This window comes from Bombus affinis, chromosome 3, assembly GCF_024516045.1.
Source record: "Bombus affinis isolate iyBomAffi1 chromosome 3, iyBomAffi1.2, whole genome shotgun sequence".
NCBI lineage: Eukaryota > Metazoa > Arthropoda > Insecta > Hymenoptera > Apidae > Bombus > Bombus affinis.
Window position 1 is genome coordinate 10096602 of NC_066346.1, and position 22645 is coordinate 10119246.

Here is a 22645-nt window from a genome sequence, read left to right on the forward strand (position 1 = left end):
TGATAGAAACTTGAAAAAAGTCAAACGATAATTTATAGGAATATTTTGTAATTCTTAAGAATAAAAATTATTCTATGTCATGTATTTTTTCATAACGCAAGGATTTTGTGGGGCAATTAGTATGCAAAATTTCTCTTAGTCATCATACGCATTCCTTCTATTCTAAGGGGGCAGGAGGGATACAAAATGATACACATCCTAACATCCAAATCGTGACCATTTTTAAGTACACAAATTAGTAAACTGAACATATATTTCATTTGATTTTTAATCTAGGAAGTATAGTTTTTCGAATTTAAGAAATATATCTACATTATTCATCACGTTATCGTCTTTACTCGTGCTTCTTTGTCACCATTTTTCCTCTAGGCTTTCAGTTCTTCTTATTGAAGTGAATAGATAGACAAATAATCGCTGAAAGTGATGCAGTCGTTCTTCGGTGTTACTTGAAAGTTGGTTAAGTATGTATATTGGAGGAATAAAAACGTATATGGGAACATATAGCCAAGCGTTAGTGACGAACCAATACGTTTAAGAAGAATACAAAGTGTTTACTTCATAATACAGAATACGCTTTATTATTATATTTATTACACAAAAATTTTGACCCTTAAGAGCCAAGGAAAAAGAATTTCGCTGTGGGGAATATCACACTTACCTACAGTGAAAAGAATAATCTCAGATAAATTTAGCACAATATTCTGCATTATATTGCATTAAATCATTCTACCATCATCCATCGATGAAAAGTATTAATATTTATACAAATGTTTGAAACTTAATTTCAAATCAATTGACGCTAAATCGTCAATTATTAAGAATCAAAGAAGATATTTCTTTTCTTCTCAAACGTTTTAATTGATTCATCACGGTGTGTGTACAAGCATTCGAAAAGAAAGCTGTGCGACATTCATAGCAGTGATTTCATTGAAATGTGTACTTACTAGAACCGGCGCCAGCACATCGTTGCGTATCCGGACCTATCGATATCAACACACACAAGAACGTTTCACATATATGTATTATTTACAAGTATGTTGTAAGTGATCGGATCGCAAAGTGGAACGAATTGTCGGAAACCCTCATCGAAGCATAAAAGTACAAAGTTAGTTTTCTTTTGCGTCACATCTACGCTTCTTGCATTTGAAATTCAATTAATCCATCCATCTTTGCGATGCGTTAATTATACCACAACGGACAAAGTTTTACAGACGAATAGGAAAAAGACGAATACTGACAAAGGATCGATGGTAGTCGGTAGTATAAAAGGAGAACTTTTGCTGCGCTCTTTCCAACGAAGAAAAATTTTGTTCACGATATACAGGTATTCACAATGCTTCTTTGAACGAATAAAAGATCATAATAGTACATTTTTTCGATGTTTCGAGGGAAAAAGAGATTGTTATTCGACACGTAAGATATTTTTCTTCGCAATGCAATAAAAAAGGAACGTTCACACAATGCTCTCTTGAAGGAAAATTTTAATGGCGATGTTCTGCAGAATTTTGAGAAAACAAACCGATTACTCGGTACGTGGAAATTTTTCAATGAAATAAACAGAGAACAGCTACGAAGTTCTTCTGGACAAATAACAATTTTGATCGCTCGTTTCTACAATGTTTCGAGGGAACGGAATGATTATGCGATACGTGAAATATTTTTCTTTGTTAAAGAAAAAAGAAAAAACAAAAGAAGGACATTCATAGCGCTCTTTTGGGCGAAGAAACACTTTTATCGCGCATTTGTACAATGTTCCAAGAAAACGTAAAAATATTTATATAGAGAGGAATTTGTATAGTCTTTTTACAACATTTCGAAGAAAGATTTGTTATACGATGTGTAAAAAATTCTTCTTCGTATTAAAAGCTAAAGAGAGCGTTAAGGCGGGAAAGGAAATGTACGGTGATCCGTAACATCGTGATGAGGTAAAAAACGTATCTACAAAGTAACGCTGTAATGATATTTCGATATCACGAAACGGTGTCATTGCATTGGAAAAAAATCTCGCTTCTCGTTAATATCAGTGAAAATAAAACCAAAGAAATTGGCTTGAGATGTGACATGTTAATGCGACCGAGCTTTTCAGCTGCTTGGACACTGATGAAAGCTCTGTTAATCGTAATCATACACTGACAGAGCGTCTGCGCAGACGTATTAGTCAGACAATAAAATAATAATAAGAAAAAATATTGCATATTATGTACACGAGTTGTTTATATCGATATACACATATTTACATATATATTTGAGCACGTAATTCGATAATGAATTATTTACATGGCTGAAATCAAAATATTTCCGGTGGTATTTTTATTATTTTTGTACAGAAGAGTGTATTGATGCAGACTGAAAAAATATATTTCATTCGTTTTACCTTCGAGATGATTTTATGATTCTTCTACATTCTTCCTGATGAAAGGGAAATATATGTAAATTTGCTTTCAAGGGAGACAGAAAGAGAGAGAGAGAGAGATGATTTTTTTGACAGAAGATCATGTTGGAGTTACGAGGGAAAGAGAACTCACAGAACAGGACTGCCACGAAGTCTGTTTCCTCGACGATCTTCTCTAAGATCATTGCGTTCACTTCCTCGATACGATCGGGTAGATCCATCGCTTCTAGGCTCGTTAAGAAATCTAACACATTTTCTTCGTCCATCAAGTCACCTGAAAAAGTGAAACGAATGACGAAGGAAATTTGTGTAAACTTATAATGTAGAAAATTTATTTTGTATTCTCTGCAATCGTCAATGATCTACGTAGAATGTATACCTTCTTTTAAGAGAGAAAATTTATTTTTGATTCCATTCATTTTTAGTTGTTAGTACTCCTCACTTACTAAGATTTCTAACATAGAAGAATTATTTCTTTTGTCGTTTCCAAATTACTTTCTTTGCCAAAGATTTAAATAGCAGAATGAAATCTCTAATACAGAAAAATTCTCTTTTATCACTTTCAATTATTAAAATTCTAAATGGAGGAGTCTCTGGTGTAAAAAGTTCAACTCTGTAGAAGTTCCGCATCTTTAGAGACTCTAAATAAAAAGCTCTTACAATTAGATTTAGAAAATTACTTTTCCATCTCGAATAGTTTCGAATCGTAAATAGAATTCTACGCGATAATTTCAAAAGGGCAGGTTTAAATAACGTGATTGATTTATTGCAAAATCAGTTCCACAGCTATACATTTCATTCGCAAAACAAAAGAGTTACTTAAGACGTCCGTTGCACAAATCAATTGACACTGTACCAATTCTACGCGGCTTCTACGCGTAGAATAAATCGGTTCATAACATGTATCTTCGATCGTGACTTCCTGTCGCTTTTATTTACCATCTGGTAACGTCGAAAATAGTATCTGTTGCATTAGCCACAATGGAAATAGATGCAACTTGTCGTTACATCATCGAAGGTAAAATCAAGCCGAAACGGTTCCGGGTGAAAGCTAATTCTATCGAGGTTCTCTTTTTTCCCCAATCTTGTTTTATTTCGAAGAGGACGGCCGAGTTATATCTCGCGCATCTACTTAATAAATCTGCAAGGTTGCGTTGCCAAATGCGGGTTTTGTTGATCACAATGTAGCACGATTGATGATCACACCTGTCCTTTGGTCCGCTTTCGCGTTTCTTGTCCAACCGCGTTCAATTTCCGAGCTTCTTCCTCCGATTTTATTAATGTGACCCGCTTCATTCTCACTTCTGACGAATATCGTTCTTCGTCAAATAATTTAGTTTGGGTCTTTTTCATCGATCGGATGTCTCGTGTAGTCGCAGAATATTGAGTTTCAAGCAGATAGTTGTTCGATTTTTAAGTTCCCTCCTGACCTCGAATGAATATCGTCTTTTCTAGACTTATTCGTATTACTTCTAGTCGATGGAAATTTTGTTACTTTTTTACATTTGTGTTCATAGTGATTCGTAAGAATGTATGATGATGCGTGTGAAAAATGTGTTGGCTAATCAAACGTATTATACAAATATATCAACGAGTATCGACGTTGTTATAGAACAAAGAATATCGCCCAGTGAAGAACATAATATTATTCTATAGAAGAAAAAATTACATAAAATAAAGTATATTATGCTGCACAAAATAAAATGTTTTAAACTTGAACGCGTCATTTTCGTAATAAACTCGATGCAAGTAATTATAGAAAGTTACAGTTCGGCTTATTTACGGCTAATATAGTAGAACAACAGCTAGTTATTTCCATCCTAAATGTACCGAGTGCTTGAAGACTTATAGATTACAGCGTACATATGCAATTATAATAACAACTCACTGAATGTATAATACATGCATTACACAATGTGTAACTTATAACGCACGACATTACAAGAAATATACAAAAGTGTTAGAAAATTTCGTTGAAAGTCTCTAATAAAAATCACCAACATCATCCCTGGTAAATAAATTTCTTAATTACCAGAAAAATTAACATAAGACCCTACAAGCCGCGTCTCCTTGAAAAATCAATTTTACATCAAAGATATAACGTTTGTATCATCCCCTAATAATATTTTCAGAATCATCCTGTGCGACAAAATTTCCTGATACAATTATGGTCGTGTTGTTGGAACCGATTTCTCGCTTCTATTCGATCCGAATCCTTAGCAATGTCTCCAGAAGAGAATCATATCCTGCGACAAATTTCGACACAATTGACCAATTTTTAATGACGTTCGAACCGATTTCGAGATAGCAAGCGGCTCAATGAAACTGCGAGTCACAGTACGCGCCGATGTTGTAATCGGGTTGGTTACGTAACACGCACATTCCTTGTTGTATCCTATTAATTTCTCTTAGCTGGCTGTTCTCGCGTCACCGGCCAACCGGAATCGCGTTCCCAGCCGGCGATCTCCGCGAATCGACATTAGCGGTTTTCGCATTGTGTAGGGGGTGGTTATGTCGAACAAAAGTCGAGCATACGGCCATCGCCGTTCTACAAAGACTAACCTCACCAAATACCAACGCGTGGGATTAGTGCCAGATCACGAAGGTGGTCTGACCAGTGCAACGTTTCACTACTCGACTTCGCGAAAATCTGATTCATTGCGAACTTAATGCAACTGCGATCGTTATTTCTTGGTTCCTATTTCTAGTTTATTGTTACAGAATTTTGATATTATTGCAGAGGTGTGATTGTGAAAATGTGGAAATATAGATCGCATAGAATTGTATATATATATAGCATTATATATGGTATAAATGTTACACTTAAGAGGTTACTATAGTATTTAGTATATTTTAATATTGTAGCATGAGGAATTGTTGTTTAGAACTGGTAGAAATTTAGATTAAAACAGCAAGAGGATAAAAATAGTAGAATGAACTCTTTCTGCTTTTCTTTATATTTTTGTAATACTTTTCATATGAATTCTTTTGGAAGTAGCATTATATTAGTAATTTTTTGTACTTATTGGAATATTATTATAATAACAATAAAGAATTATGGGTTAGAATTAGTAGAAATCTAAATTTAAAGCGAAGAAAGAGTAGGCGGTAAAATAGGACGTTAACGGCTGACTATAGCGGGTTTGTTCTACTGGAACCAGACAGAATGTTTAAATCGCGAAAATTCGAGAACCCCGACGATTGTTCTGCGAATTCTGGGTCAAGTACTATACTGCGGCGAGTCTCGAACCTTGTTTCTCATACCTGGCAAGGTTACTGAGATCGCGGCCGGATTCCAATAAAAGTTTGGCGAACTTTCAGCCATTAGGAATCATTACTATCCGCTTTTGTTCGTCGTACGCGTGAACATTTTGTAAAAGGAGCTTCCGTTTTTTATTTTCTTTTAGTTTTTCTTAAATAATTTAATATTTTATGTGGAAAACGTATAAATTGTTGATTAAAGATCTAACCTTCATAGATGATCGGTTCTCTCTCGCGGAAATATGTGAGGGCTGGGAAGTTTTTGATGCCATATTGCTTGGCCAATCGTTTATCGTTGATCTTGACGAAGTCTACTCCGAAGTGGTCGGTGTCGTCGTCAATCTTCTCCAGCTCGGCCAGCACCTTGTCGCATGTTAAGCAACTTCTCGCATCTGAAAGACAATTGTATCTACTTATTCTTAATTCGATTGGTATTTTGAAGGCTTCACTCGAAGATCCTTCGTTTATCGTGAAACTTAATATTTATTTTTACACGAAGAATCTTTTTTCCGAGAGATAAACAATTAAGATATGGGTCGTTAAATGGGAAGCTGAGACGCCCGCTCTAAGTTGAGAAGATCGCCCGAAGGTTTAATATTTAACTTGAACAATATACTTCTTATCATATACATATATTTATTTAAAAACACCTGTATCGTATCTTCCTATAAATGAAGGGTTATCGAAACCTTTATTAGAAAGTTCAGAGGTCACTAGAATGGTTAGATTTCCAATTTGCAAAGATTGAATATTTATGAACTTCTTTCATAGTAAGATACATTTAAACATTTCAAATAGCATTGAAGTCGTCCGATTCACCACCTGCAAAGAAATTGGCCTGGTAAAACGTGTGTCATTTTATTCTCCTCGAAATAATATCACCAAAAAATCGTCTCGACAATGTTCGAATGGCGTCAGAAGTGAGTTGGTAGGAGGCAGGTGTTCGGGAGGCTAACGATCATTTCCCTGCGGACAGTACAAATCCTTGGGTAGTGGCCTTGTGTTACAGAAGAAGGAAAATTAATCCTTCGCGCGCGAGTTTTATGCTTATCGCCGTGCGTTGGCTCGCCAGTTCCAAGCGTTCTTGGCCGGCTCTGATTCGTTCTGTTCGTCGTCGCAGCGACCAACTTACGCGAGTGTTGGGTTACAATCATTGGATATGGACACCAAGGTATCCCATCGCATGGTTTCTCCATCCATTCTCACCGATCTTGACGCTTAAGGAGATCAAGATCTAGATTTAAACTCGTCCAAACAAAAAGGATCACGAGAAATGTGAAAGAAGGAAGCGAACGAACAGGTGGACGTCGCCATTTTTGGCGACCACGTCCTCAGAATAGAGCTACAAAGACTGTGAGAGGTGGATTCGACTCTCTTCTTCACTCTTTCTCTTTCTTTGCTCTGGCTGCTTCTTCTCACGCGGCTTGAATACGCTACTGTGTTCTCGTGTTCGATTCTATTTTTGCGGTGGCTAGCAGGGCTTATCTAAAGCAACGGCAGAAACAAAGTTACCTTTGTCTTTCTCGGTCGATTCACCCTCGTTTGTCTGCTTCTATTTATTTTTGTTTGTTTCATTTACTTTTGTCCTTTTACGTTTCCTTTTCGTTGGGACGTTAGATCCATGTCGTTAAGATGAGCAGATTTAAAGGCTGGTTGCAGACACCTCCGCGTACAAGCCTGGCAGAATGCAGTCTGAGCGAGAAATAAAGACAGAGAGAGAGAGAGAGAGAGAGAGAGAGAGAGAGCGAGAAAGAAAGAGCAGCCGAGACGTTGAAGTACATGTGCCAATTAAATTGGACCTATTCCACTCGCTTCGTCTCTGCATTGGTGGAAAGTTGGGAGAAATTGTGCGGTAATAGTTACGACGATGGTTACATTAGAGAATTTCTTGCTGGTTAGTCAGCGTATTAAATTTGTTGAAATAAATGTTGAATAGAAATAAATTGAATTGCTTAGAACTTTTACATGCAATCTGAAACTTTTAAAGATTAATCCGTCGTATTAAACTCTTATTTGATTTCCGAATTAATTAAATAATCGTGAATACGAAAGAAGAGGTCAATAATGGTTATAGTGAATTAAGCTTTGCCTTTGGATAAATCGTTTGTTTGAATTATAATGCAGAGTTACGATAATCCTCTCAGATTCGTCGAATACGAAAGCTATCTCGAACTGATTTTCCCGGTGAAGCAGAGACTTGCAAACAAATATAAATAGAGCGACACAAAACAATTCTATTTTTATTTCCTATCGTGTCTACCCACTCGTTCTACTCCTAAACGAATCGTCGAATTGAGAACGAAAAATAAGCGATATGCTAGAATTCGATTTCACGCTCACCGTATCGATGATCGCGGTTCGCTCATCATGAATCATCGGTACTATCGCCCTGGAAATTCTAGCACATTTTCCTCTATCTAATTTCTTCTACGACAAAGAGAAACAATCATAGATTAATATTCAATTATTTCAATTATTTATTGAACGCAATTATGTGCTGTAATTGGAAAGACGTAATCGTAAAGATTTTGTAATTGGGCACGCTCCTAGATTTTCTACAACAACACTCGTATAAAATTCCATATACTAAATATTATCTAATCTCTTTTTTATCGCATTATTCAGCACTTTTGGAAGTTTTCTGATTAATTCTCAGTTGTCTATTGTCTTCCCAATTCTAATTCTCGTAATTCTTCAACTTCCAATCTTCCGTGGTTTCTCGAAATTCTAAATTATCAGATTTCTATAATGTAAGTTTTTATTATTCCCGCGAATGCAATTTCTGTTCGCCCCAATTTTCCATTAATTCCTTGCCATTTTCTGACTTTGAATTTTCTACTATACTTCTGTCGGCCCTATACGACACTTATCCTGTTTTTTACTTCAGATTTCCTTCTCATGTTTCACCCATCAATTTTCTTCCCATTTACACCCCAAGGCGAGAAGTGCTCGCGAAAAGACGTCCACAGACGAAATGTAAAGTAAAACGTCGCGATGGACGGCGAGGCCGCTCGTTCTTGTATTTTTAGTGGCTCGTAAACTAGGCACTGGCCGCCGTTCGATCTAGTCGTCTCTGTTTCTCGTTGTAGCAGGGGTTATCTTTTCTTGCGTGCGAAGAATCGCACGCGCGCGCTCTCTTAAGTGTCTCCGCGATTTCGCCACCTTGAAACGTCGAAGAACGTGGCACGTGGACCAGACGCGATTATATCGGAGAAATTTCCATTCGAATAAAGATCAAGTGTTGTAATGCTGATATGTACAAGTATTTTTAGGGTACAGATATGTAGCTTTAATCGAGTACGAAAGTACGTGGACACTTGTTATAGAAAAATTATATATATCATATGTGTTGTATATATAAACTAATTTGAAATTTCATTGCACTGTAACGAATAGGCTATCGATTTTTATACATTTATGAAAAATCTGATGGTGCAAGAATGCACAGAATATAAAACAATATGTGAAACATCGAAAGTATAGTACTGGTTGTAATTTTTAGTGAGTAAAATGATTCTCTGCTTAGGCTCAATTTTTAAAAATATATTCATAAAAATATGATTTTGCATAAATATCTCTCTGTCCAGTAATGAAATACGATCGTCATGATAATATTGAAAACATTTGAAATCAGTCTGAGGATGTATATAGAAGCTACAAGATATTTATTGACGACATATATTTAATAAAAAATTAATATACAGTTTGAGTGGCTCGCTAAATATTGTGGCTTACCAGTACAATGAATAATTGACTGTTTAAATTACTTTTCTGATCTCTGTGATATATATGTACTACTCTGTGATTATATTTGTACTAAATATCTCGTAGCCTTTATGTACGTCTTTACATTTGTTTCAACCTTTGTCGCTATAATCGTGATAATCGGACTTTATCATAATGTTATTAGGATTCCGCAATGTTTTGTATAAAATTTATAACATGTATATTTATAAAAGATTTCTACGGGTGTTTGAACTTTTTAGCGAGCAACTGTATGTAGATCGACGTGCTTCGGCCAGATGTGTTGTTTTCAACGATTAGGCGAGATTGATTACGATGGACAACCGCTGCGATTCGTACGAGTGCCTCGTTGCGGAAGAGAGAGACTTTAAACTGGAGATTAGGTTAATTTTAAGTTAACATGTGTTTTGTACTGTTTTGAAGCAGGTTTTCATGGCTTTTATTTCTGGAGTTTAGTAGATACTTCATGAACCGCGATGGTGATCCTTTTAGTTTCGTGGTAGATGGTGGGAAAAGTTAAGGATTAACATGTTAGATGGATCGTTAAAAATGACGAGATGGTGCGAATTGCAAGCTTGAAAATAACAGAAAATTCCAAATTGATGAAAAGTCGTAGGACGTTAAACGAATTAAAATTAAAAAAAAATGGGTAAGAAATAAATAGAAAATTCAAAGTGGAGAAAAATGAAACTTTGGAAAATAATAGAAGATGAAATTATAGAAGTCTGATAACTCGAAAATTACAGAATATTGAAATTTAAGAGATCATAAATAACTAAAGGCCTTTGGGAAATTTTCAAAAGCGAGTAACGTGATTTACAGAAGAATTAAATAATTTTCAATCTAATGTAGAAATGAATTGGAAGTACCTATATGATATTTTATTGTATAAAATTATAAATTACATACATAACCATTTTTTAAGAGAAGAAATACGTAAAAATAGTAAAGGGAACAATTGATAGGGAGAAACGTACATAGAAAATTTAAAGATCCTTTCGATAATGATCTTAGTCGAGCAAAGGGGAAAGAAGCGTGCAGTCGATGGTTTTATTTATACCGGAAGAAGCATTCGAAGCATATCTTCAGGGTCCCAGTCCGCTTCTAAAGATAGTTACTCAATCGGCCGTATTTCTTGTCTCGCGTAGACGCGTGGGTCGCGATTGTGTTGGTATTGGTGAGCTTTTGATGAACCAACGATTTGGGACATTGCGTGGGTGCTTCGAGTTTGCGCCACAGAACAGTTAAACCCATGCACGATCGTCGGACGAGTATCCACCATTGGGGCTCTTCCAGCACGTGCCGCGATTATTTTCCTTTGATACCGTGGTACACACGTGTGAAATTATTCGTTTAATTTTTTTTTCTCGCTGAGATAAAATCGAGAATGGATTGAGATTCTAATTGGGGAGCTGTCTTATTTGTATTTGAATTGGAGCAAGGTCGAGTTGTGAATATTTTGAAAGAGTTAGGCTAAATGCCTCTATAGTTGATATTTTATTTATTTTACTTAGTGAACAAGTAAAAGAGCGAAGAAGCATAAGTGCGCTAAAAAATTTTATTATTAAATTAAGGGACTTTGATTTATATAGAAACAGACCTTTTTGTAAACTCTGAAGTAGAATAAGACGAGGGTTTTAAAAAACTCTAACTACCATTTTTACTTTCTTTGTGAAATTTTACGAAATCAGGGCTTTAATGCATGTATATATATAAGAAGAAGAAAGAAAACAGAAATTTATTTGTAACTAGTATTTAAAAACTAAATTCTATAAATGAATGTGTGCTCTTAATATCTTTCTGGATTTTTTAATTGCTGTTTGATTTTAGTGGAACTGCAATTAAAAAAAGATTGTAAAAATCTGGAGTATGAATCAATGGAAAATTTCGTGGTCAAGTTCTATAATAACCAGGTGCAGTGACCTGTACAAGCAATATAGTCTCTGACCAGCGCAAAGGAACAATGTTACCCAACAATTCTTTTTACGGCTATCGCGCCATATTTTATAGTCAAGTTTGGCACATTTCTGTTTTTTTATCAATTTCTGTCTGTTTTCCTTCATAGCATGTGGTTTCGAATGAATCTTTTGCATGTCTGCGATCGTTTTATTACCGATTTGTACTAGACATTAAATAATCTCGGAGAATCATAAATGAGTCGGATAAACATGGAATTACCTGCTACAAAGCAACATTTTCATCAAGACCATAAATTTCATAGTTCTCCTATATAGCGAAATATTTTCTCTTCCTTTTCATTTCGAAGTCTCCAAGCGTGTCTTGAAGTATCCAGGTTACGTTTTCCTTTCTACCCTTCCTTTAATTTAAGAATCATTTAAATTACACATTTCTTTTCATTTTCCCATCCTTTTAAGTATCCTTTAAGATATTCGATTATGGTGTACATCTTTTCTAATTCTACTTTTACCATGCCGAACCTCTCACAGATCGGGACGATGATTCGAGAGGAATAGTTTTGGACAAAATGATTGAGTGGAATTATTTTTAAATGAGGTTTCAAGGCAACAACGCGGAGGAGAGCGCGGTCGTTCTTCAAGAGTAGGCTATAAAGCTATTACAGGGAAAACGTAACTGTGCGGTAAGTCTATGATTAAAGTAGCGACGACATGCTCAAGCAAACACACCACCGACTATCTATACTCCTGAATAAACAACCTATAGTATCGCACGTATATATATATATATATATCCAAGCAACGCGAATAGTTGGCAAAGGATCAGCGGTGCTTATCATTGAATTAGCAATTTTCTCATTCTCACTTTTTCCTGGCAGCCCGATAATTAAATTAACCGGCAGAACAGGTGGCCAACTATTCGATATCTTCAGATGATCAAAATCTAACTTATAATTCCCTTCCCTGCTGTTTTATTTATTTCTTAGGGGTAACAAGCAATGGGCTATCTTATCTATACGTATGTCGATTAAATGTCCTTTCCTTTGGGTGGTGATTGATTTTTTACCTTTAGATCTGTCACTTTTCCAACTTTAGACGTTTAGCTAGATTGCTTAGATTATTTGTCAATTAGGCCAGCTATTGTATTTCTTTTTCACCAAAGAATTATAAAAATGCTACACAATGATATTTTGTATCGCTTCTCCAAATAAAAAGTGTCGGAATTTTTAACTAACTTACACATTTTTGTTTTCTTCTCTTTCGCGAGAGGATCAATTTTCCGGTTACTTCTCTCTTCGTCCACCGCGGGATTAAAAAAATGTTAGACGATAATATCTACATCTTGAATAAATATGTTCCTTGAATACAATATTCTAGTAAATTCCTGCCACTTTATTTCCTATTTTCATGAAAGAGAGGATAGTTGTACAGGTGAAAATATTACTTCAACTGTCTCGCGCTGCCAAATGACGCGGAAGAGGAAAATCATCGAAGCACCGTCATGTGAAACAATTTTAGATCCTAGTCGAATCTTCGAAAGATGCTCCACGTTCCTTTCTAGCGATCTTTGCGCGATATTCGGCCTTGAAAACGATGACCTAGCCTCAGCGGCCGTAAATCGCGCGGAGATACAATTCTCACGTTTCTCTTAATCGTAAATCCATTAAACTAACAGAATGTTACTACGGAACGAAAATTTTCAGATTCCTCGTGCAATTTCGAGGTTAATGAGAGTGAAATTCGAGACGACAGTCGAATCGGTTGCACGCGGCTGAGAAAACAGAACAGTTTATTAGTGGAACGAAAGCTATAGCAAAGCCATATTCTTCAGCGAACAGTGTTTCTAAGCCAATGTTACCTGTTTCTAGTCCGACCTTTCCTTCTTCATTCGATGGATTCCTACTAAATCATCGATGAATTGCGAGATTTCATACCATTTGCACATAAATCACCATTTACGTGGTTGTAACATTTATTTATAGAATGGTACCTTGTCGAAGGGTTTCAGAGGAGGATCAAAGGGTAATTGTTCCATGTTAATGACGCGACAGGAACGATTGACATGACTGGACAAGGAATCTTCTCCTTAATTGATGGGGCGGAAAGAGCTCGTCTTTCAGGAAGTTCAAAACGAGCCAGTGCGGCTGGAAATATCTCTTCCAGTGCCCTTGTCTTCTGGTACGCGTTTGATCTTTCATAATCGTTTCTACTCGCTTCGAAACCCTTTTCGCTTATTAGATACATCCATTGGTAAAAATCGCGTATTTTTAATAGAATATTTTCATCTTACGCGAAATAACTTCTTTATTAGATTATTTTTATTAGATTATATGACGCTTATTTGTTAACATCACTCGATTATAGAGTACTTCATCAAAGAACTCGTAACAACCTCTACCAAAGAATCTAAACAATTCTACTACATTAAACACCAAAAAGTAAACGTAATATACAAGATCTGGATGAAATCTGCACAGAAAGGATAGAAAATAATGATACCTTGCACAAGAATAAATCAGAAGTATCGTTTTGCAACTAAGTAGAAAGAAAGTTTAGTATGCAAGAGTGGCACGTAAACCTTATGATTTTATGAAACGTAATTATGTTTGACACGAGCAACGAATAGAATACCGACTTAATAGACTGTGCAAAAAACAACTATAAATAGACAACTATAATTACACTGTGAATGTTTATGCGAATCGATATTTTTACGTGCTTCTATTTTAGAGAAGTAAATTCTAATCAGCGATTCGTTTTACCTGTTATATGCAACAATGAGCATTCTACAATACTTGAGATATTTTGTGTATTTTTACATATTTTTGCATCATCGCAACATTTCAATCTCCTACAAATGTATAAAAATGCACAGTGAACCTGTAACCCAAATCAACTCTGTCGAAGCAAAACTCGAAAAACAGAAACAAAATTCGAAAATTCAGTTTTCTATCGAAAAATCTCCAAATACGATCTCTCGCTCTCCCTATCTCCTTTATCTTGTCAAACTTAATGAAATAACCAGAAGAAAAAGCGGCGTGCACGTGGCAAGGAAGCCGCGAGAACACGGCGGCTGGAAATAGGCCCGCATCTCGAGCTCGTCGTCCGGGTCTTCACGGCGACTCTGTTAAAAAAGTCTCGCTCTTTATCCCCCATCCTAACCATGTTATCCCTCGAACCAATTAAGATTTTCATCTACCTGGAGGTGGTTCCAGTTGCACGATCTCAACACTGTTAACTCGAGGACGATCTCGGTTGTAGGGTGGTCGAGGACGGTATGTTTTCAGCCGAGACGATAGTGATAGGCTTGGCGGCAAGCGCTAAAATAACTCGAACGTGTGCTAAAAGTGGCGGCTACCGGAGCGCCGGCCTTGCTACGGTAAGCTTCGGGAGAGGTGTCGTTCTTCCTTCCCTACCGATCGACCAGAACCCCGGCCAATGGAGTTTTCTATAAAAGTTCACCGAATAAATAATTACGCGTCCACGTCACGAGAAAAATAAAGAAAAAAGAAAGAAAAAAGAAGAGGGAGAGTGCGGGAGAGATTTTGCGATGTTCGAGAGACTATTTTTACAGGAGGCTAACAGAGGCGAGGATGAACCGCAACGAAACGTTCCTCCTCGACTTCGCGCCGGTGTATTTTCAGAGTAACTCCGTTACGTCACGGAAACGACGTCGAAGATCTCGAGGAAAAAGCCAAAGAAGCCCCGTTTTTCAGATGGAAAAGAAATAATCGGGTTTAGGCTTGGATTCTTTCGATTGTGCTTCTTTTTCTACTTAATTGGTGGAATTTGCTTTCTGGCTGGGGTACGTCTTGCTACGTTTCTCATAGTTGCGATTTGGTGAAATTTGATAAAGCAAAGGGGTTAATAAAATTGTTATGATATTCTTCAAAATGAAATGCTTTTTCACTTATCAAAATTTTCTGTCATTTCGAATATTTTACAGATATAGCTTGTCCTAATTGCATGGGACACTTTGTACATATCTTTCCTAGCAAAAGAGTTGATAAATTCTATCCGTTAAGTTGTATACTTTATCGCAGTTCTACAATTAAAAACTGCTGTTTTATCCGATTTCGTATGATCATTCGCTGTTGGCAAAGAGCGATAGCAATCGTCCGAGATATTTCGATGTGAATCGTTGCTGTTGGTTATTTTGTTCGTCTTTTAGCGTGTTAGCTATTACGTCAGGAGGTATTATGAAAACGTGATTCAGGGGAGAGTCTCGAGAAGAACGCGACATACGTGAGAGACGTGACACACGAGTATACACTAAGAACAGGTTGTCAAGAGGCGAAGAGGAGGATAACCAGTGACCTCGTGCCTTCGAAAGGCTTTAACCCTTGTTAGACCAGGTGACAGTTTATCTTTACATGTGCCACTTCGTCATGCTCCACTTTGCCATTTTACCAGCCAGTGCCTTTAAATCTTTGTCCCTTTCCTTCTAATGTTCTTCGTCTGAGCTTCTCGATCTTGAATGTGAAAATAGCGATAAAAAATAAAGCAAGATGATTCGAGATAAATTATTAAAATTAATCGTAGAACTGGGAGCTTCTTTAGAACGTCGATCTTGTATAACTGTTACACCACATCATAGAACCCGTGTTACCGGTGTATTAATTACATTTTAGTTACTAATTTGTTGGATTTATTTTTTAAGAAATATATAATATTTTAGAAAATTTAGTTTTCTTTTTATAAGAAATTACGATTTGTTCCTCAAAGTTCCGTTTATAGCGGGTAGATTAAGCTTATGGAGCAAAGAATACTTGTTCTGAATTTATAATGAGAGCTTTGACTTATAATTTGACTGATTAATCATTTCTAATTACTCGATTTCTTCAGAGAGATGAGTAATTCTCTAAACTTAAACTCAACGTTTACGCATCTTCTTGAAATATCTCGTCTGTCAATGTTAATTAAATTGTCATACTCCATGTTACAACGAATTGTTTTGCAATTACATACGTGAAAAAGCTCCTTGACCCGACGATTTTCGTCGTCTCGTCGTTGAATTATGAGCACGATGTACGCGAGTTCTATCGATTGAATTAAACGAACGGCTGGCAACACATCTTGATATGTCACGATCGCTACCCGTTCACATTTGTGTGCGTCACGACACTGTGAGTCAGTGGCCGGCGTATTTCTTGCATTGGAGCAACAAAATCATAGCCAGACCAACTTCATAAACTCCCATCGGCTTTCGCCTCAGCTGTAACACTATCTTTCACTCAATTTCTCGTATAAGGTTAATCCATTTGCCATTCACTTCCGCTTTCGTGCCATAATTGTCTAACAAGCGATGGTTAATAGATTCTTATTTCTATCTTTCCATTTTTCAGTTAATTAATCACACATTATGTCATCATGTATCTTATCATATTTGCTATAAAGTTCTTCCTATTTTCAAAATTATTCTAACATGTGTATACCTATATGAATGTAGTATTCTATTTAAAACATCATAAAGCAACTCTATCAAATATTTCTCTGTTTTTAGAATTATCATATTATACATAGTATTCTCTTTAAAACGTCATAAAACTTTATGGTCATCCACGCAATGTGCCAGCTATTTTCATATGCTCTGTTTATATCCCACGTTTCAATGCTTCGATACAGGCTTCACGTATTGTACCGAGGTAACCCTGGCTTCTATATTTACGCGTTTAACTACGATTTTAAATGATTCTGTGATTAATGCATTCGTTAAACTTCCATTGCACCGAGCCACCTTGCGAGCGTCTAAATTTACGTTCTCGTACTGCAGACGGAGTATCAATGAAAGATTCTGCGGTTGTCCTCGAACCAAATGTCAAAATCGATACGTTCATCGTCTAATCGTTACACCAGTTTCATCCACGTGAAAAGATCCACTGGATGCCGCATTGGAAATTTTATGTAAACGTTTTACCTTGCGTTTTGTGTTATATAGAAAGTGCAAACGATTTTGTTTGTTCATGTTCTGATAAACGTTCTATTGTGCCAGCTTCTGTTCCCAGCTTCTATATTTACATGCTGTATCCAAAAATTTTGTAGGATCAACAATTCGTTCGGCGCCTGTTGGGTACATTTTATCCTCAGAGATAAATAAGTCAGCGTGTGAAGTTAAAATTATTTGTATAGCAGAAGATGTAACGAAGATCTATGAAATCATAGGATGAGAAGAATTTTTCGATACTTTAAATTTAGAAATATATATATATATAGAGTTAAGATTCTGAGATAACAAAATAGTAAGAGTGTTTGTAAATTTACACTTTTACATATTTTCACAGAGTTAGAAAATAATTGGCAAAAGATTCGCAAAAGAACAGGTCAAAGTTACAACATAAAAATTGCGTCCTATTAAATAATCATTTTACTATGATAAGGATTTTTGAAAATACATAGGATAACTTTCTGATGTTAAAACATGTGAGGAGTTATAATTTGTTTTTCTACTATTATAAGTCGTAATTCTTCAAGATTCTCTTACGATTTTATTATTTTTAGAGCCTCGACGATTTACAAATAAAAAATATATATATTTCTAGATAGAAAAATATTAGAAAATTCTTTCCTGTCTTATTGCCTCATACATTTTCGTCAACCTGTATATTTCGACCGCGGGAATAATTTTCTGATTCACAGCAAAAATTCTTCCGTTGTTTTGACATTTGTTTTCTTAAAAATAACAGAGAATGACGTAATCACGAAACGACGAATGATGGAAAAACAACAACGTACAGTTTGATAGAGAATTATTATTAAAGTCACATTATTTCAATTGTAGACGCAGACGCTTGCGAAGATTCGCGTTTACCTCGAGACGGCTTGTCCTACTGAGTCGACCCCACTTGGCAAAGGGAGAGAATTTAATACTTGTTAATTGTCATACGAATGCAATCCGCGTGAATAACGCGTATATTACCTCCTATATATAATTGTACACTCCATCAACGTCGTTGTCCCAAATTGAAATTCGAGACCAAAAGAAAATATCGAATTTATCTATTACTTCCTTGAAAATGTCTCTATCACCGAACTTATGAAACATTGCCTTGAAAAGAAACTACCGAATTTATATCCAATCGTTTTCTTCGAAAATCTATTTCATCCATTGTTAACCCCTTGCGAAGAATTTTGCGTAAAAATAATATTAAACGAAAAGTTAATATTACTTTGCAAATTATTTATTACGACAAACTGATTTTTTAAACATTGATTTTGATTATGTCGAATACTATGATCTATCAACAACCCCAACACACTTGCACAATGAAGTCGAAGACTTGAAACGAAGACTTTTCATTCGGAAAGAAACAAACAAGAGTCTAAATATTTTTAAATTTATTTGTGCAATAACGTTCCTCGATTTTCTACTTTTTATCGGTAAAAATAACGCAAGAAACAATTTGCAGATTATTAACGTCGCTGCAATGGAGTCAGCAAAATGGAGTCAGCAACGGTTTGGATCGTCAGGAATGGCATGATCGTTCATTCTGGAGATTTGTCGAGGACAAAAGGTAAAGAAGATGGTCGAGACCAACGATTTCAACGAGAAACAGAGGCGTCAAACTCCTGCCGAGAGATTTATTTATAACGCGTGAACGCGCGTCCCCGCCTTGGTACATTAAACCGTGCACGTATTGACGTCTCACTTGTCGTCTTTTGCACGCAAAACGATCTCAATGACGAATCGCGTGCTGCAGTTCTGGCTTTCATCGACACCCACTACGGCACCACCACGGATTATGTAATTCGAAGAAGAAGAAGAAGAACAAGAATAAGAAGAAGATGAAGAGGACGAAGAACGTGGAAGGGTGGAACAGGCGTCTTGCAGCCAAGAAAATTTTACAAATATTCGTGCGATGGTCTGATAAATTCCATCAATCTTTAAAAATACGCTGTTGGTCAAGTATCTGGCATTTAAATGTAATAATTGATAGAAGAAGTCAGTTTAGAATTTTGATATGTTACAGATGTCTTCAAATAATAATTTACAAAAGTAAAGGAAATTTCTATCGATTGACTATACTGTCTAATTGATAACAAAGACAGTTGAAAATTCGTGGAAGATGATTCCAAATTATGTTCATTGAATTTCGAGATATTATTATCAATATGGAGCAATTATTTGTGTGTCACGTGATTTCATTGTCACGTTAAATGTCTCGGACATATCTAACCCAATTTCCGAGAATAAAATATCTACGTTAAGCATGTAGTTTCTTAATTTAATATAATCTTTCCTCGAAGAATTTCGATTCTAACCCAGATTTCTTTTAGAGGAGCGAAAAAGTTGGAAGACGATGGAGGAGGATCGAGAGCCAGCTTCGCCTTAGAGTCGCTGAACCGAGAGGAATGCAAGAGTGAAAATGGAGAGTGAAATAGCGAAGGCAAGAGAAAGAGGGATGGAGCACACAGCACGAGGTACCCCGAAGAATTTGGTGGCTGTACCAGAAGCAAAAGGGCTGAGGCTATAAACGGGTTATGTAAGATTGAGTAGCTGCCACGTGTCGGCGGACGTCGCATTGCTTCTGCACTTCCTGAATTCACTTTCGCAATCGACAAACCTAATGCCTTTCCAAAAGTCTGGAACATCAAAATCTTCCAATTTTTAAAGTCTGTAATCCGTCATTCTTCTTTAAATAGTCTTTGAAAATGAATGGAACATTGTTGAAAATATTGTTCATTGACAACTATGATCTTCGAGGATTATATAGCCAATAGGATTGCTTAAATCTTTTCAATGTTTATTAATCTGGTGATATTTCACCTATATTATATCTTAATTAAAAGAGATTAAATGACTATAGTTTAGGAACTAAATGATGAAGTTTATCAGTTTAGCATGTGACTAAAGTAATAAAGAGTGAATACTTCAAAGTTAAGTTTGAAGTAGTATTTTATTCTCATTAATTCTGTTGTGGTTGTTCATGAATTATTGATGGTGTGTATGAGGTAACGCGTGTTTATAGTGAAATACATTCTAGTCCATATTATGTTTGAAATACTTTAAACGTCTCTTTAACAATGCAATATTCGACATAATCGTAAAATATAGAATCTAAAATGTCATATTATGAAAGTCAGAATTATACAAATATTTCTTCCTGCAAATGTTTACACCCACAAATGTATGAATCACAAATAGAGAACCGAAACTATAGTACCTAAATATCAGCTTAAAATACTGGAGCTAAAAGACAGGACCTAAATACAAGATATTAACCATCGATTTAGAATTCATAACTATGTGTTTTCAAAACTCCAATAAACACTTTCCAATTATCGAAGTCAGAACTATTAAAATTTCCGCAAAACCTCAACAAGCATCTACAAGACAAATCCTCAGAATCAACTATTTTACGAATCCAGAAACTAAGAAAATAGCGCTAGAACGAAGGAGGGACAGCAACCATCGTCATCGCCTTGCTCCACCCTCTTGCCAAAGCAGAGAATCCAAGTCGCTCCATGAAACTTCTGCCGTTGGAAAAGGGCAATTCAAACTAAATTGGAACCAAATTAGAATGAAATTGGCACGAAATTTCTTATTAGAAAAGAATACCAATCAAAACGAAAACATCCACAGCCCCAGGATGAGAGGAACACTTACACCAATACACGGCAACAAAGTCCTTCTCGTTGAGGAGTCGCTCGAGCTGTTTGGCATTAACTTCCTCGATGACAGGCTCGGCGTCCTTGTGGCCACCCTTTGACCGAGGCTCGTCCGGTTTCGTCCTCGCGACGGCGTCCACGGTGCCTAGGAGGGCGCATAACACCGCGAAAACACCGAGAAGGACGATCGTCTTCGCGTATCCCGTCGGCATCGTCGTTGGCCCGTAGGTAGTATTCCTCCTTCGTCTCCGCCAGCACCACCACCACCGGCCGAACCGTACCGTCGAAACGTCGTTCGCCGTCGACATCGCCGCACTGACTGGCACACCGGCTATTTTTGATTTTTCGGACAGCGCCGCAGAGCAAACCGACGACGACGACGACGACGACGACGAGCACGCCACGTTCGTCGCCGTTTTCAGCTTCATCGCGCTACCCCCTGGCGCGACCGGCCAGGAGCACCTCGAATCTCTGCTATGAGCCAGCGAGAATCTTTTTCGCGCGTCTATTCCTTTATTATGGTTTAGATTTCTGTTTGGGCTTTGGGCTTGTTGCGTTTCGCTGGGTGAGGGTTTTCCCTTTTTATTCTTCGCGTTGAGATGGTCTTTTAAGGATTTTTCTTTTCTTCTGCGTTGAGGTAATTTAGTATTGTGGCAAGAACTTTTATTCTTGTAGTTTTATGTACAATTATGTGCAAGCGATACAAGGTTAGATTATGCGAGACTTGGCCGGCGGATGTCGACCGAGTGACACTATGCACGGAACTCGGGTTGACCATTGGCCTATCCTCGGAGTCTCTGTCCAGTTGGTCCACAAGGGAGCGCATCGAAGCAGGGAACTTTTCCGTCCGGTTAGCTGTCCACGCAAAGGAGCGGTTGGTCAGAGCAGAAAACAAAAGGAATAGGGGTAATCGTAAAGGAAAAGATTGGTCAAAGTGGATTTGCGCTTCTACTTATACCGATTATTACGTATGCGTTTTAGTTTATGAGTAGGTTTATGTCTATTGTTCTCGTGTAACATGTATGTTATTTTTTGATTATGTATAAGTTCTATGGTTATTATTCTACCGTATAGTGTAAATGGAAGTCAACATAAAGTCGGAATACAAACAGAAATAAAAATCTCGCATCAATCAGTGAGTGGGTATGTTCAAGGGAATTGTGACCTGCGATCAATCGTCATGGACCGCGCACTCGGTTAAAGCTTACGTTATTATCATTATGCTATACCGTATACTATATAAAATGTAGCGTACTATAGCAGGACCTTTCTTCCTTCTTGGATTTCGGATAATTTCTTTGGATTTTTCTTTTTTCCTTGCATTGGGATAATTCCTTACGATTCTTAAGAAGTTTCTTTATTCTGGGATGATTTTTTAGAATTTTTCGTTCTTCTTCTATTGGAATAATTTCTTATCTTTCTTTCTTCAGTTTTATAGGAAATTGGGTGGGTTGTTGATCTTCTTGAGTTGAGTGATCTATGATGATACTTCTTTCCTTTTGCGTTCGGAGTTCCTACGATGATCTCGCTTATCTTCTTCGTCGAATAAGTCTCTGATTTTTTCCATTTTCTCTTGCGTTGTGAGATTCTGTGAAAGATTTATAAAAACATTCGAGAATTTCTGTGTTTCGTGATTTAACTACGCTACGTATATAAAACCATAGTATCTCGGTTGAATAGATACGCGAAGGTCAGATTGAACCAACTAGTTTCCACTGAGAACGGT

General features: G+C 36.7%; 1 protein-coding gene and 1 long non-coding RNA gene across 7 annotated transcripts in view; one reads left to right on the forward strand and one right to left on the reverse strand.

Moving 5' to 3' along the window:
• LOC126914372 (uncharacterized) overlaps positions 1 to 20192 on the forward strand; it is a 35304-nt gene extending 15112 nt beyond the window's left edge. The window contains exons 2-3 of one of the 2 annotated variants that reach the window (XR_007709639.1): positions 18720 to 19211; positions 19281 to 20192. This is a non-coding gene — a long non-coding RNA (uncharacterized LOC126914372). Of the gene's footprint in view, positions 1 to 18719 lie in introns of both variants that reach the window. The other variant, XR_007709638.1, reaches the window with a different exon arrangement.
• LOC126914318 (uncharacterized) overlaps positions 1 to 21640 on the reverse strand; it is a 44830-nt gene extending 23190 nt beyond the window's left edge. For 3 of the 5 annotated variants that reach the window (XM_050718092.1, XM_050718089.1, XM_050718091.1), the window contains exons 1-4: positions 20918 to 21640; positions 5863 to 6045; positions 2526 to 2666; positions 945 to 980 (exon numbers count right to left, since the gene is read on the reverse strand). In XM_050718092.1, coding sequence (XP_050574049.1) covers positions 945 to 980; positions 2526 to 2666; positions 5863 to 6045; positions 20918 to 21347 — 790 coding nt within the window. In that variant the 5' untranslated portion in view covers positions 21348 to 21640. The remainder of the gene's footprint in view (positions 1 to 944; positions 981 to 2525; positions 2667 to 5862; positions 6046 to 20917) is intronic. The other 2 variants (XM_050718093.1, XM_050718090.1) reach the window with 1 other exon arrangement.
• Between the last annotated feature and the right edge of the window lie 1005 nt (positions 21641 to 22645).